We start from the raw sequence: 15,840 nt of genomic DNA, 5'->3' as shown, positions 1-15,840 counted from the left end.
AAATAAATAATGCAACTTGTTAAACATTTAAACAAATGTGGTATTTTTCTTTTACGCACTACATTTTATTCTTTACATACACAATAATAATAGTAATAATAATATTTCTCTATGTATTGCATCGATAACATTAAATATTGTTCATTATGCTTTGATTCTCCTCGTGCTTCGGCTCTATACAATAATCGATCGATTTATTTGCTCTTTATAATTATTTTTTACAACATTCTCACATTCAGTTTAGCATTTTCTCACATAATCGCTTGTTAACATTTTTCCTGTTTCAATTCAACTATTTAGCTACAGCAACAAATTGATAAGTTTAAACAAAGTGCATTGCATTGTGTGTTTTCTTTTGATCTCGCCCTCAGATATAATAATCGTATCTGTATAATTATAATAATAATAGTAGAAATCATAATATGCAATATATAAAATCGACAAAAAATCAATGATAATAAATACAATACAATATATATATGTATATATATATAAACAATAATACACATTAAACAAATCGAATTGCAATTGGCTGGGAATGCATGCGAAGCGGAGAACGGAGAAGGAAATTGGGATATATCCATTCGCGGGTTGTTCTTAAAGGCTCAAACGACGAGTTGACGTGTGTGAAAATGGCGTTGGTAGCACTAGCACCGCTCTACTTGCGCAGAGGATCCAGACTCTCCAGCGAGAAGTCATCAATGTTCAGTTGATTTTGCTGCAAGGGAAATAATTATATTTTTGAAACTATTCAATTGATTTCACACTCCTCTCACCTTGAAGATGGTCGGACCATTGTTCATTTCGAACGGATCCGAGCCGAACAGGTCCGTGTTGCCATTGAGGCCATTGCCCGTTGTCACCGAGGTAAGGCGTCTTGGAGCAGCAATCTTTGGCGGCGGCGCCACTGAAAAAATAACACATTAATCAATTGCGTTGCACTTGAAATATAATTATAATCTCAAAAACATACACAACGGCGGCGTGATGTTCAGCTCACTGGAGAAGCCGCTGCTATTGATGGTGGTATTATTGCTGGTGATCAGTAAGCTGCTGTTGTTGTTGTTGCTGTTCATATTGTTATTCTGCAGCTTGTGATCGTTGTTGTTGAAGAAGAGCTGCTGACCAAAGCTCTTGGAGGGCTCAAAGCCAAACAGATCGTTGCTGATGGCATTGCGATCGTTGCTCACATTATCCTGAATTTCATCCGCCCGCGGATCAAAATCACTATCGGAATCGGAATTGAGCAGCAGCTCATCCATTTTCTGACTGTTGCTCTTGCCGCCGATGCTGATCTGGCTAGATAGATTGTTCCGCGGCGGGACAATGGGCAAGAACGAGCTGGGCGACGCCGAATGGGTCGATGCCGTGGTGGAATTGGTGTCAATCAGCAGCTTGTCATCATCTAAAACAAGTTAAATGTGTTAGGTTTGCCAGGATATTGTTATATTTCCTCATTATCTTACCCAGCTTGCCGTTGCTCAGGGCCTCGGTGGCCACTTCAATGCCATTCTGCTGCAGCTCAGTGCTGGGCGCTTCCAGAATGTCCTTGATGCCCATTTTGAAGAGCAGGGTATCTAGCTCGGCCTTTGGCAATTTGGCGGAAACCTCGCGCAGTCGCTCCTTGTAAGCGTTGACAGTTTGCTGCAGATGATTGATCTGCTGCTGCGCCTTGCTCAGATTCGTCTTCTCAGTGCTGTCCATGTATTTTCTAGAATTTTAAAATGGGTTTTAGTTTATTACACTCCTTGTTTTTAGGGTTTCCTTCCTCACCTGTAGGCCAAATCAAAGGCCTGACCAATGGTCAGTGTAATATCCGAGGCCAACTTGTTCGATATGAAGACAAAGCACTCGTGGGTCTCCTCCGCTTTGGAGCTACCATCACCATTTCCGTTTGCATGGCCATTTGTCGCCATTGGATCGCCTTCCCGCGTCTTCACCGATTTGGCAATGAAACTGAAGAACTTCTTCACACCCTTCTCGTCCGCACAATACGAGATGTTGTACAGCGGAAACTGGTGCAGGATCTTGTGGGTGCGCGGCTCCTGAATTGCAACACCCTTGATGCTGATGGTGATCTCCAGCTTCTTGAACTTCTCCTGAGTGCCCGTCTCCGCCTTCTTCATTTGCTGGGCAAACTGCAGCTTCCGAATGGCCTCCTTGACCACCTCAATGCCCTTGGGCTGGTCCACATTCAGGTTACCAAAGAACTGGAAGAGAAAATGTAGAATTAAATATACTTTCAGGAAAATTGTAATCTTAAATATGAAGTAATTTCAGTTATCTAATAATATTTTTAGCTTGGCTTTTATGGTGATTTCGCAAGCCTTAAAAATGTATACAATTATGCAGTTAATACCAATTTGTATTTACGTAAGACGTTAGCTTATATTACCTCTCTCTTGGGTTTGCATAATACAAAATTCGATTGGGTAAGTTTAATAAAGCAAATTTAATGCAAATAAAGGCATAATAAGAGATTGATTTAAGTTTATATATCAATACTGCAATGCAGAAAAAATAAGGAAAATTCTGCGCTTTTGCCTTAAATAAAACTACTAATCCTTACAAAATAGACTCCACATCACCCTCAGGCATTTATCTTGATAGTTTTTCAATTGGGTGGCTGCGAAAATTAAGCAAAAATCTCTCCATGTGGCTACGATCGAGGTCGTCACAGGCCACTGCCCCTCTCGGTGCTCACCTTGACTAGATACACCGCGTGTCCATTGATGAGCTGCTCCGGCGTGTGCAGCCAGTTGCGTTTGCCATTCTTCGCCTCGCCCTTGGCATCGCCGTTGCTGCTGTTGCCGGTGGTGTTGCTGCTGTTATTGCCTGAGTCGGCGGCATCCTTGTCCTTGTCCTTGTCCTGCTGCTGCTGCTTGCTGCTATTCTGCTTGTTCCAGAACTTCAGCTGGGCCATCTTGGCGGCCGCCTTGCTGCCGCCGGTCGTCCCGCCGCTGTTGGCTGGCTGATAAGGCATCGTCGTTGTCGGCGCCGTTTTCGAGCTGTTGCGGGTGAGCTGTAATAGAATTGATAAATGAGATGCGAATTGAACTTTGCCTGTCGTCGGGTTTTTCCTCTGAAATCCCTCGAGTATAAATATAATGTGCATACAAATTCCAGCTGTCGCTGTGTTGCTAATTATCGTTATACAACCAACTGAATCTGAATGTATTCTTTTGGCTAATTGCAAATCGTGTTCAGAGAGAGGGACAGAAAAGAATCTACGGCAATGGGATAGAATTGAATGGAATGGAAGGGGTGTGGGCGAGGGCAGTGAAGGGTAGGGGAGATTTGGATCCATGAAAGCCAATCCCAACTGGCAGCATCTGCGTCACCGGCAGACTTAAACCTGTCTCTACATCAGCTGTCGACATATGTATGTACATATGGGTGCACTTGGACCTAGACATTTCTATAAAAACATACGTACATACAGCGCATTTCGGTATTAAACCCGACAAATGTTCATAATATTTCTCATTTCAATTTGTACATATATTTATATGTCCATTTGTATTTATTTCCTTTGTGTGGAATATATAGTTAAAATACCAAGAAATTTCAATCACTTGTTTATTAACCTTGAGGGAGTAGCTCACGGTTTCCGCCTAAAGATCGTTCATCATAGTACACCGAAGATTTGAAATGAAATTATAATATAAACATTGAAGGATGCTTTATCAGTAGCTATAAATTATCGTAGCAAAGTGTTTATAGAAAATATTAAGAATATTAAATTAAAAAGTGTATTTTATACACATTTATAATTTGATATCAGAAATGAGGTCACTTAACCGCTAACTTGTTGGGAACCAGAAAAACGTTTTTTATGACGACAATGAGTCACACATTTTAGGAAAATCGTGAGACACAAATATTACCAATTTATCTTTAATTTTTAGGCGTTGTTAAGACTTTAACTATAGACTTTTGTAACCCCTTCTATGAGTTGCGAAACGCACTGTTTGAGGTGTAAAAATGCACTCAAACAGCCGTCATTGTCTCACAAGTCCCCAAAGACAATGGGACACCGGTTTCTCAGTAATAAAAAAAAAAACGAAACACAGACGAAAAACACAACATAAACCAAAATTAGAACAAAGTCGCTAAGGTAAGCTAAGCTCACATCGGATCAAAGTCACACCTTGGGCTGAGATGATGATGTGACGAACGGATCTTTTGTGAGTTCTCCCTCTCTGGCTCGTGCAATTCTCACATTTCGTGCCGTCTCATAATTAAGAAAATCTTGCAAAAAATTAATGAATCTCTACTGTTTTTTGTGGCTCTCTTTTTCACTTTTTTTTTTCATCACAAGCATGTGTGAGTGTTTTGAGTTTGATTTATTTAGGAGTTGGCCAAAACGGGGGGAAGTGCCGGGGAATGAGGCATGGGGGTTTCGTTAGGCAATCGCACAAAAGCGAAAGCTAAATTGGCCAAAAACGGCCAGCGTCGCCGATGACGACAGCCCGGGTTATAAAATACAAAATTCGAAAATAGCACAACGCCAGCTTTCGGAGCTAAAATAAAAATAAATAGCGTTTGCTAGAAACCCCACCACCCGAGGCACCCTGTCCCCTCTGCCAATTGTGCGCAATTACCCGAACAACTCTACACACACACATTTTTCAAACGACGAACAAAAGATAATGTCGACAACTAAACCGCAGATATGCATATGCTTATGTACGCCGTTCGAGTCGTCGAGTCTGTAAATCTACGCATATATCCACCATCCGCACTGAGATAAGGCGATGTCGCGGAAGTGATTCTCGGACTTGTGGATTCCGCCCCCACACTGCCCCGCATCAGTGGCACTTGGAATGCAGACTGCGTGCCAGATCTGGCCCGCACATCGTCGTCTAAATTGATATTAGCAGTCGAGAGCAACTTGACACTATTTCTCTGTTTCTCTATGGACGTCAGTTTAGAGAAATTGCGCGAATTTAAATGTGGGGGGGGGCTTTCTTGTTACATTTTAGAATAATTTTTTGGAGGGCGTTTCGTTTATGGAGAGAATACACAATTTTCTTTATAAACCATATCTAAGATCCTCTTGCAAATAATATTGTCTATATGCTATTGAGATAAGCGAGATAAGGAAAGTAAAATATATATTTTCATTGAATTGGATTGTTTACTTTGAAGATTTAAGGTCTTTAAAACCCAGTTACGCATGGAATTCAAGGTTTGGAGCCCATTAATAATAGGCACCCTTGTTTTGTTTTTGTTCTCCCGAGACTACAAAATGTCTACAAATTTTCGCAGTTTTTGCGCATGAAGCAAAAAATAATCTATACAAGAGGTAATTTTGTACTTGGTTGGCTTCCTTGAAGTTTCCCATCCTAAATAATGAATTGTATGATCTTTCTCATTAGTTGTTCAAACTCAAAAGCAGAAGTTGGCTATAAACAAGCGAGTCTTTCAGCACTGATTACCACTGATTGCCAGTACCTGAGATTAGACAAAGTCGTAAAGTACATCGAATATGTAAATATCTAAGGAGAAGTGTACGCCACCTGAGCATGCTCGCACGGCAAGGGGAAGAGGGAGGCGACGGACGCTCTTTTGGACTGAAAATTCAAATTCAATTGGGCCTGCGCACCGACTGTGAAATTGTTGTGAGCCATTTTCTGTCGTCCTCTACCACTATGTACCTCAACTACCTTTATTTCACTTCACTCTCTTTTGCCGACTCTGTGGTTTTCCATGCTTTGTTTTATGCTGCTGCTGCTGTTGCCATGTGTTTATGGGCATTTTCTTAGCTTGCTTTTCTTGCTGGCCAAGACACTTTCTTTGGCATTCAACAGGTGTTTGGCCAGCAGCAGCAGCAGCATTGCACAAGGCTAACAGAAACAAACAAATGAAGCGTTCGTCGGCGTTTTTTGGTACAAATATTTTGTTCAACTTTCATAATTAGCAGAAGCGGCCGCCGCGAAGCCGAGAAGCTGGGACACGGACACGCGGACCTTGCGTGTTTGGTAGTTGGATTGCCTTTGTGCGTGACTGTTTTTCAGTGTATGAGTGGGTATGGGAGTGTTTGTGTTGCAATTTCGTATAAACGCACAAGTAAACAACGGGATTTCATTAGGGGCACACTGGCACACATAAAACGTTAATTTCAGTGGTTATTGTAATTGCTTTTTGAGCACTTTTCCTTTTGCTTTCGCAGTTTTTCTTCTGCTTTTTTCAGCACGCACGCATACCGTTACAAGTGGAAGGAGACGTCGACGTCGACGGATGAGGACGAGAAGCAGTAGGAGGAGGAGCTGTCACAATTCACCGCTATTTCTGGAGCGCCACGGCGCCAAACACAAACGAACGCGACGGGAGACAGAAACGGAATAACACAACAAAAAAGCCCAGCTCCAACTTTTTCAAGTCGTTTCGTTTAATTCACTTGCACTCACACACACAAGCGCGCATGTGGGAGAGCGCGCGAGAGATAAACAATTGTAAAGATTGACTGGCGGATATCAGAAGAGGCAAAGAGAGGGAGGCGGGGGCGGAGACGTTGTCAGAGAGAGCGGAGCAGTGGTGATTTGTAATTTTAATTTTTTCAAGTGCCATTAAACAAATTTCCAGCTAAACAAAGACTTTGTCTTGATCTCGCTCCTCCGCTCTCTCTACCTTCATGCTTGGCTCTCTTGTCTCATTTTCCTCATCTCATTTTCCACTCCCACTCTTTCTCTCTCTCTCTCTTGACCTGCCTTTCGTTAATGACTCTGCAGAAAATGACGTGTAAGACAAACAAACGTTTAAAATGCAAACGCAAATCGCTTTGCTGATTTTTAAGCGCGGCTTGGGCTTTGTTAATCGCTCACTTACTTTGCTGACTGTTAAACAATTTTCGCTAGTTTCACTCTGCTCTTTCGTTATGCTCGCCTTGTCCGCTGATTGAAGAAATTAGTGCAATTGATGCGACGACGGCACAGTTTTATATTATTTCTTATTTTTTAGTTACACGCGAGGACAAGGATGATGGCTCGGCGCTCTCAGTCCCTCTTTGCGAAATTACGTTAAGCCAGCAGCAGCAACAACAACACCAACCACTGTCGAGTGTAATATCCTCTGCACCTTCACGGTCCGCTACTTCGATTTACCGATCACGCGCCCAGCAGTCCAGAGACTGAAACCAAAACACGGCTCTGCTCTCCTCGGGGGCTCTGCAGCGCCAGGGCTGCAGCTGCAGAGCAGCCCTGGTCGGCTACAGATGTAAAACTAGTTATGGTACAGGTGTTCGGCCAGCAAGAGGCAGGTGGAAGCCCTACGCCATATGAATTTTGTGTTGTAATGCTTATTTCAAACAAGTACTTTTAACATATGTCATATGAAGTTGCTCTAATTTAAATTAAAGATTTTGAGTAAATAAAATGGAATTTCAATATTACTTGTGGGTTTATATTATTAATTTTGTTTATATATATTTAAAAAAAAAATAAGTGCATTTGCACTTGAAACCGTAAGTACTCATTAGACCCATTTTTTCCAGCGTAGGTGATCGGCCGCAGTTTTCTCTTTTGCGGTTGCGGAGCTTCGGAGCTTGGAGCTTCACTCCCCATACAAACATATGTCCGCCTCAGCTTTGTTGTGTGTGTGCGTGTGGGGTATTTCTGCTTGTTTACCTGTTGCTTTTCAATTGTTTTACATTTTGCCAGAAATGTGATTTTTCCACAATTGCCAGAACATACGGCGCTGTCTTGAGATTCCACCGAAAAGCTTTCTGAAAATTGAAAATTGCAAACAACAGGTGGGCAAGTGCTCTCTCATATACACACACATGTAAACTGGTGGTTTAGTTTAGATCTCTGTGTGAGTGTGTAATCCCAGCCTGACGTAAAAACAAAGCCACTGCTGTTGTTTTTGTTGTTAGCCGCAGAAGATGAAGAAGAAGCAGCATCAGCAGTAACGAGAAAAATATATTTTATTTTTGTGATACGTAATTTCTGGTGTTGTTTGGCTGCTTGAAATCAAATTGCAATAAAAACTGGTTCCCCAAGTTGACCGTATAATAATGTACCAGGATTTCGATGATCGACGTTGCCGTCTAGCTTTGTTGTTGTCGTTGTTGGCTTTGGCCATTGTTTTGTTGCATGCCTTGCATTTTTCCAGTACACATTTTCCTTTTTCACTTTGCCACATTTTGAGCGCTGCCTGGGCCGTGGCCCCTCCCCCTCTGCGATCCAAAAACCGGCTTGACATAAAGGAATATGTGTGTGTGTGTGTGTGTGTGTGTGTGTGTGTGTGTGTGTGTGTGTGTGTGTGTGTGTGTGTGTGTGTGTGTGTGTGTGTGTGTGAGTATATGTATATTTGTGAGTGTGTGACAACTGCAATTGGAGTTTCGGTTTGGATGCAGGCACCATGGAGCGGAAACGTTACTTAGCAAATTAAATTGGCGTGAAAGCTTAAATACCTCAAATAGTTTCTGGCATTAGCAAATAAATGAATATTTGGTTATAGGCAACTGCAGTGAAACAATACACAGAAAAAAAAATTTGAGAAGTATATTTTTTACGATGTTATGTTAATAAATTTATAAAAAAATAAGTTTTTTTAGGGTATAACAATTTCACTGTAAAATATGCACTTAGAAATTCCAATATGTATATTTTTTATAATTTATAATAATAAATTTCGGTTAATTGGTTATTTTGTAGTTTTCCAACTATATACTTTTTGTCCCCCTGTACTCTCCTTGTCGTATCGTTGCCATCTTACATCTACATCTACACTAACCTGCCACTGGATTCCCACACCCGCTTTCTGGGCACTCTGATCTCTCGCTTCCTCTCAGCCTCCAAAGCTCCTGTTGTGGCCTCTTGCTCTCCCGCTCAATATTGGCCATTTACAGTTAGAGGCCGCTCGCTGCGCTGCTGACTGCCGATATTGCATTTCGCAGTTGCTGCCACAGCGATTATTGGCATTTTCTCTCTCCCGCCGCAATTTTATTACCAGTTGGCTATCCGCCGGCCGAAAGGAAAAGCCTGGAATGGCTATTCATTGAGACATTTTTCCTGTCCAGCCACAAGGTGACCCGTGCATCTACATCTACACAGAGGAAAAAGTCGGTGTCTTATCGAAATAACAATCCTTGCGATCCTAACCAGTAATATTGTGTGTGGGCGTCACAACGCCCCCTTATTTGCAAGCCATAATAGCCTTAAAAAATTCGCAATTGCATTTTGATTGGAGTATTTTTATAATTGTTATCGCCGCCAAGGGGGCGTTGACAGCGGACGCGGGTATGTGTTGAGGAGCAGAAGGAGGAGGAACGTCGAGGCCCGCTTTGTCTTAAATCAAGTTTAGCGCATGACTTTATCTTGGCGTCGTTTTCATCAGCGTCCCCATAGAGTTCAAAGGCCCAATTAACCAAATAAAATGCATGAAACCAGAAAAATCAATTTTTACACACTGTTTTATTATAAGGCGAAATGTCATTAAATGGTATATTGTAAATATTTTTGTGTGCAGCGATCAAATGGCAGCCGGGACCGGAGCCAGTTATTCTCGTTGCTGCTCTGCTGCTCTCTGCAGCTCGTAGGAACGTGCTGGTATTTCTTCAATTTTTCAAGCGCAATCGTCGCTGCTTCGCGAGCTTTCTGAGCTTGAGCCTGGTCTGGCCTGGCCTGGGTGCGGAGCCGGTGTCATCAGCATAATTTACGTGCCGATGCCCGCCCCAGCCGAGAGTCACGTTTCCGATTCCCCATGCACATACTCCTTATCACATGTCGTTGTTGCGACAAAAAAGCACACTTGACGAAAATCCAAGAAAACCCCCCAAACAAAAAACCCAATAGATAGGACTGTAGTACTAGAAATTGAGTTTAGGAACTTGAAACTTTAGGAATTTGAATATTATGACATTTTCACGTTTTAAATATAGCTTAAAACAAAAATTGAAGAGAGTGAAGAGTCCATGAACGTGTTCAAAAGTATAATTTACATTTTCCAATTGCGCTCTTTTGATAAATCTTAGCTTAATACACAAAAGAGTAATGAATAGTTCATAATTATATTTACATTAGATCATATTCAAAGTGATTCAAATTGTTTACAATCTTTTAACAATTAAAAATGGTTAAAAAAACAATTTGAGCCTACGAAAACAAAACTTAATCTTGCTGTTTTTCTTTATGTCAAACCATGTTTTTAAAACTGTGAATGAAAAATAAATGAACGATACAACTTTGCCAAGAATTGAATGAAAGAAATACTAAAATACATAAACGAACTTTGATTTCACGCAAAATGCTGATAAAAGTGCATATGTATAATAAACTCTTGTCTTTATCCAAACTTTGGGTTCACTTCATGGAATTTCGACTGTGGAATGCAAATGAGCAGCGCTTATCTCGTTTAGGTTGATGATCAGAGCTTATCAGAGGAGCCCTGAACGCCCCCCAATAAAAGCAGCGAACACGAGCGCAGGTCCCTCCCTCTCTCGCTCTTTCTCACATTTCGAGTAATTCAATTATTTTGTGTATTATTTTCAATGTGCAACAAAAGCGACAATAAAATAACAACCCAGCAGCAGCAGTGCCGAGTTATCTATGTGTTGTCGTCGATTACACACTGGCACCGACTGGCACTGGCACACAGCAATTATTCTGTGTTCGCTTGGTCGCCGCCCGTTGATAGAGCCCGAGACTTCCGCCGGTGCGGGGCGAGCTGGGTGGAAGGGGGTGGGGGCCTGAAAGGGGCTGCAAAATTCAAGGAAAGTTCGGCGAAAGTGAGCTTGCAGCAGGAAAATTTGGGCGGGCAAGGGTTATCGTTTCTAGGAAAAGGAAATGATTTTATATTTCTAGCAACAATATCTTCAAATTAAAAATAATATATAATTTTTGTATTTCTTTTTGTTTATAGAAATATCTGCAGAACCAGAGTCTTTAAAAACTGAATGGAAAATCAATAACATAAGCCTCTTCAATTTTGCTAAAATCCAGACAAGCTCTTTAAAATATAATAAAATTAATCTTAGTGTATAAAAAATATATACAATTTAATTGTGAAACAATAATAATAATAATAAAATTATTTAATTATTACAAAATGTATTAACCTATGTTTGTTTCTTTTGCAGCTGGTTTATATATAATAAAAGACTTTTGCTATAAGTTAAATAACCTTGGACTCAACTGAAAATTTGATGTTCCACTTCAACACCATACGTTTCAAGTTATTAAAATTCAAATAAATTAAATTCAAATCTAATTCCCGCTACAAGCAAACCTACACTAGGTGGCAACGCTCTAGAACAGCTGACGATGACCGAATTATCGATTTCTATTTGTATTGCTAAACACCAAAAGGCCCCAGTGTTGGAAAGTACTAGCACACAGTTTGACATGCACTCTGGCCAGTCACAGTTTTGAAGTAACACAAAATATTTTCGCTATGGTTTTTTTTTAATAATTTCGTGTGTGAAACGGTGATATTATTGATTTTTTATTGCATTTAAACCATCGGCCAGCAGGGACGCATCGAATTCCGCACGAAGAACGTCCCCCAGCCGCCCACGGACGTAGTGAAAAAGTTTTGTTTACCTTTTTTCGATATCCGAGAGCCCTGCAGAGCCTTCGCTGTGTGCGTGTGTGGGTGTGAGCTGGTGTGCAAAAATGGAAATGCATCCGAATTGAAAATGTGCCAACCCGATTTAACCCGCTAAAAAAGTTGAAAAGCATTTCTAAAAATTGTGGCAACGGCAGAGGCAGCAGCGCACATGGAAAATGTGCCCGATATTTCCTCCAGCGCTTCGTCTTCGTCTCTGTCTTCTTCTTCTACTGCCTCTTCCACACTGAAACTCCAAAGTAAGTGCCTTCTCCCCCTGCCTCCCTCCCCTATATAGCATGCCAGATATCTGTGGTATCTCTCCCCCGATTCTGGACACGATAAGCATAAGGTGCTTCGATTACGAATTCCGTTCCTCGCATATTGGTTTTCCAATTAGTTTTTGTTGTTTTGTTGTGCTTCGCTTTGCGCGTTGCGTTTTGTTTTGCGCGTTGTTTTGGGGGGTTTCTTTGGGCCATTAACCCATTGGTGGCTGCAGTCTTAAATTGAGACATTTTTGAAATGACCTAATTTTTAAGGATTTTGAAATAGTTGGGAGTCTAACAAGAGGATTTCGTGGGTGGGAGATGCTTATTGGAAATTCCTATAGATAGAATCAGCTGTTTTCAGGAGTTTGGAGTAGTCTGGCAACGCCTTTTCTAAAAATCGTTAGGATTCAATTTAAAAAATTAAGGAAATCAGAATGAAGTAATAAATTTACTAGGGTTTAAATATACTTTTAATTTGTTATTATTTAAAAATAGATTTTCGATATTTTATTTTTCGCTTTTAGATCGTTAGTTCAGTTTAATTTAAAGCAAAAAGGTTTTGGTTAACAACTTCTTTCTAAAAGTACAATATATATTTAGATATTATCCTTAGTAAAACTATACTAACTTTAACTGAATATATAAATATACATTTTACTTTAATAATTAACATTTAATGAGCTCATAAACATAGAAAACAAACACAAGAGCAAATACTACACTAAATAAGCCTAGATTTTAGACTCTGAATCACTATCAGCATTATTGATATAACGTATCAAAAGTTATTTACTCAGCTTTGATATGTATTTACAAAGCAAAGAACAAAAAACTTCTTGATTATGATGAACACTATGTGATAGTGATGATGTGTTTACTTAACCCCAGCCAAAATGCTTTTTGATTTGTCCTCTTTCTTAACCCTTCTCGGCGACAATTTATGTGCAGAATCTATTGACATATTTATCGAACTCCTTCCCTCCACGGCTGGCATATCTAACGCTCTTTTGATTTATGCTTCTAATAAAAATTCAATAGACTTGCAATTTGTCCGGCTACACAGAAACTTTTGTATTCCCTTGCCTTTATTGCCGCTCTTCCATCAACCTTTTCAAGCACGTGGTAAGGAACAGTGGGGCAAAATATAGAAAAAAAATTTAAAATGCTACTAAAAAGTAGCAATTTAATCAATTTTAAGGAGGTGACATTTTAATTTAAAACAAGAAAGGAAGCTAACTTCGGCACGCCGAAGTTTGAATACCCTTGCAGATTGGTTTCGATGTTTATATTATAGATTTAAATGCTGAAAACAGTCACAAAACAGAGTTTCATTACATTTTATCTATACTTATTATGTTTACAGTTTGACAGTTACAGTTTAACATTTCCAGTTTTACATTTTCTCTACATCTACCGTTCCGTTCAGTGAGAGCATATAGAAGACTATATGCAAAGTTTCATTCGGATAGCTTTAAAACTGAGGGACTAGTTTGCGTAGAAACAGACAGACAGACAGACAGACAGACAGACAGACAGACAGACAGACAGACAGACAGACAGACGGACAGACGGACAGACGGACAGACAGACAGACGGACAGACGGACAGACGGACACACGGACATGGCTAGATCGACTCGGCTGTTGATGCTGATCAAGAATATATATACTTTATAGGGTCGGAAACGTCTCCTTCACTGCGTTGCAAACTTCTGACTGAAATTATAATACCCTGCAAGGGTATAATGAGTTTAAATTTAAGGAATATCATGCCTGAATATGATACAGACCTACCTAAAATATAACCTAACCCACTGTACCCGGGCCGTTACACATCAAAAGCCGCGACAAACGCAAAAATATGCGAAGCTTCAGCCGCCTGGCCAGGCCAAGAGTGTTTTATGTGTTACGCGGACAGCTCCCGGCTCCCGTCTCTTGGCTGCCTGATCTCCGGGATCCTTTGCTTGTTGTTGTTGTGGCTGCTCCGCTCCATACATTACAATGAAGTATGTGCGCCCGAATGGATGGCCAGCCAAGGGATGGATACATATCTCCCCACCTATTCTTTGGCCTGATCCTAGTCCGCGATTCAGGCGGTTTATTTTGCCTGGCGGCAGGCGACCTTTTCGCACACATGGAAGGGGCACAGACACTTGTCCACTTGGGGTCAGATGGTCGCATGTGGCGCTCTCCCTGCTGACTCCACCTACCGCGTTTTCCCCGAAAAACAGCCAGTTGAAGGCGGCGTCAACGGCTAATTATGACCCGCACGTTTTTGCGAAAAACAAACACACACACACACACACATATGGGGGTAAAAATTCTGGGGGATGGAGATAGAAGGTTTCAGGGGAGCCGGACAAGTGTTTAGGCTACATTTTGAAATGTTTCCGGCGCGCACTTTACGTTCCGTGTCGCCTTCAGCCTTGAGAGTCTATATTTGGCAACGCATGCAGGGCAGAGACAGCGACAGCGACAGAGACCAGGGACCATAGACCGACCCTTCCCTTAACCCTTACTCCGGTCCACCCATTACTTTCTCCCCCTTTCTTGGCTGCTAAACTCACTGTTTGTTTGTTGCACTTTTATTGCGTTTTGTGCTGGGGTTGCTTGCTCGGCTAAGTAGTCCTTCGTCCCTGCCATAAACATGTCGTCTTTCGCTTGATTTAGCGTTTAGTTCCCCTCAGCCCGCACCACCAGCGAGAGCGTACTATCCCCATTTTGTGGGCCAACAAAACAGAGTGTCCGGAGGAGCCACTGACCGCTCTTGCCGCACGCGGCGTATACGTAATGCTTGCCCTGGGAAAGAGCAACAATAGAGACCCGCGCCTCCTGGTCTGTCATGGGCGGTGCTTCTAATGCAAAAATGCCAAAAGGGGCAAAGCTCCGATCGAGATGTAGTCATAAATCTTGTGACGCTTATGAAGTTTCCATTGAATCTGCATACAATGGGACCTGTCAGCGATTTTGAGGCCACTGTAAATTGCTCAATTCAAAGACTGTGGTCTCGGAATCGAGAACAAAACGTTGCAAAAAAAAGTCTTTTATATGGTTTATGATCAGGGGTTCTTGAAGAAGATTTTGTTTATATTTATTTTATGATTGTTTTGAGGTAAAATTGTTGAATATTTAAATTTAAAAATCTGGAAAATTATTATTTAGTTTTAATTTGAAAGTTAAAGGCCCAGAGGTTGCGCTTTGAAGGATAAATATCACTGATCTTAAAGATTTCTATATAATTTACACATTTTTTAAATAAAATAAATCTATCTCTTAATTATTTTTTGATTTTTAAGCCCTTATTAATTACTTTATTATGACCTATAGAGAATATTATAGTAATTTATACTTCACTTTCTTGTCTCCTCGCCTCAGGCCAAGTTAATTCCAGAAATGTCCTGATCAGATCGCAGAGCAGCGGCAAGTTAAGCAGCAATGAAGCTGAATCAACAAAGGCATCAGCTAAATCCAGTACAACGACGACTCTGCGAGCGGCCAAGCTCAAGATCGGGGCCATGCAACAGCAACAGCAGAAGCAGAAGCAGCAACACCAGCAGCAGCAGCAGCAGCATCAGACTGCAAATGGAGTCGGGGGCAGCAACATTATCCTGCTGCGCGGCACTCGCAACGAAAATGGCCAGATCATCATCCAAAATAAGCAGGACATACTTAGCCTGCTCAACGAGCAGCAGCAGGAGAAGAGCCACTCGTCCACGGCCATCACGCTCAATCAACTGCCCACGACCACAACGGTGGCTAGAAAGACCATTGTCCAAGGCTCGAGTGGAGGCAGCAACTCCAGTAACAGCAACAGCAGTAGCAGCAACGGTAGTAACTCCACCATTTCCATTGTGGCCAGTGGCAACAGCAAGGAGGCCAGCAGCAATACCATTCTGCTGCAGACTCCCATTAATGCCAGCCAGCTGGAGAGCGTGCTAAAAGCTCAAGAGCGCTCCAAGCAGGCCAATGCCACACAAACCAAGTTAGTGGAGCGGCCGTTTATGCTAAAACATGTAAGCAAT

At 41.4% G+C, this 15,840-nt stretch overlaps 2 protein-coding genes across 4 annotated transcripts in view; one reads left to right on the top strand and one right to left on the bottom strand.

The window, feature by feature from the left end:
- Positions 1-41: 41 nt before the first annotated feature.
- On the bottom strand, positions 42-7,127 carry ced-6 (PTB domain-containing adapter protein ced-6). 2 transcript variants are annotated; one of them, XM_017171782.2, is made up of 7 exons: positions 6,832-7,127; positions 2,705-3,022; positions 1,774-2,210; positions 1,467-1,711; positions 974-1,405; positions 777-907; positions 42-718 (listed from the first exon to the last, which is right to left on the bottom strand). In XM_017171782.2, the coding sequence occupies exons 2-7, from the start codon at positions 2,981-2,983 to the stop codon at positions 659-661; spliced, it is 1,584 nt and encodes a 527-aa protein (XP_017027271.1). In that variant the 5' UTR covers positions 2,984-3,022; positions 6,832-7,127; the 3' UTR covers positions 42-658. The 2 variants fall into 2 exon arrangements, with proteins under 2 accessions (XP_017027271.1, XP_017027272.1); XM_017171783.2 differs by lacking the exon at positions 6,832-7,127 and adding an exon at positions 6,210-6,353.
- Positions 7,128-11,359: 4,232 nt separating this feature from the next.
- Positions 11,360-15,840, top strand: part of Camta (Calmodulin-binding transcription activator) — a 41,704-nt gene continuing 37,223 nt past the window's right edge. For both annotated transcript variants that reach the window (XM_017172079.3, XM_017172078.3), the window contains exons 1-2: positions 11,360-11,810; positions 15,194-15,831. In XM_017172079.3, the coding sequence (XP_017027568.1) occupies positions 11,723-11,810; positions 15,194-15,831 (726 nt within the window). In that variant the 5' untranslated portion in view covers positions 11,360-11,722. The remainder of the gene's footprint in view (positions 11,811-15,193; positions 15,832-15,840) is intronic.

This window comes from Drosophila kikkawai, chromosome 2R (genome assembly GCF_030179895.1).
Source record: "Drosophila kikkawai strain 14028-0561.14 chromosome 2R, DkikHiC1v2, whole genome shotgun sequence".
NCBI classification, from domain to species: domain Eukaryota; kingdom Metazoa; phylum Arthropoda; class Insecta; order Diptera; family Drosophilidae; genus Drosophila; species Drosophila kikkawai.
Note: the sequence above shows the minus strand (reverse complement) of the source record. Positions and strands in the feature narration are given on the sequence as shown.

Coding starts and splice junctions, on each gene's coding strand:
- ced-6 (XM_017171782.2), bottom strand. CDS start 2,983: ATGCCTTATCAGCCAGCCAACAGCGGCGGGACGACCGGCGGCAGCAAG. Junction 1,406..1,466: donor CCTGAGCAACGGCAAGCTGG/GTAAGATAATGA, acceptor AACTTGTTTTAG/ATGATGACAAGCTGCTGATT. Junction 719..776: donor ATGGTCCGACCATCTTCAAG/GTGAGAGGAGTG, acceptor TTTCCCTTGCAG/CAAAATCAACTGAACATTGA.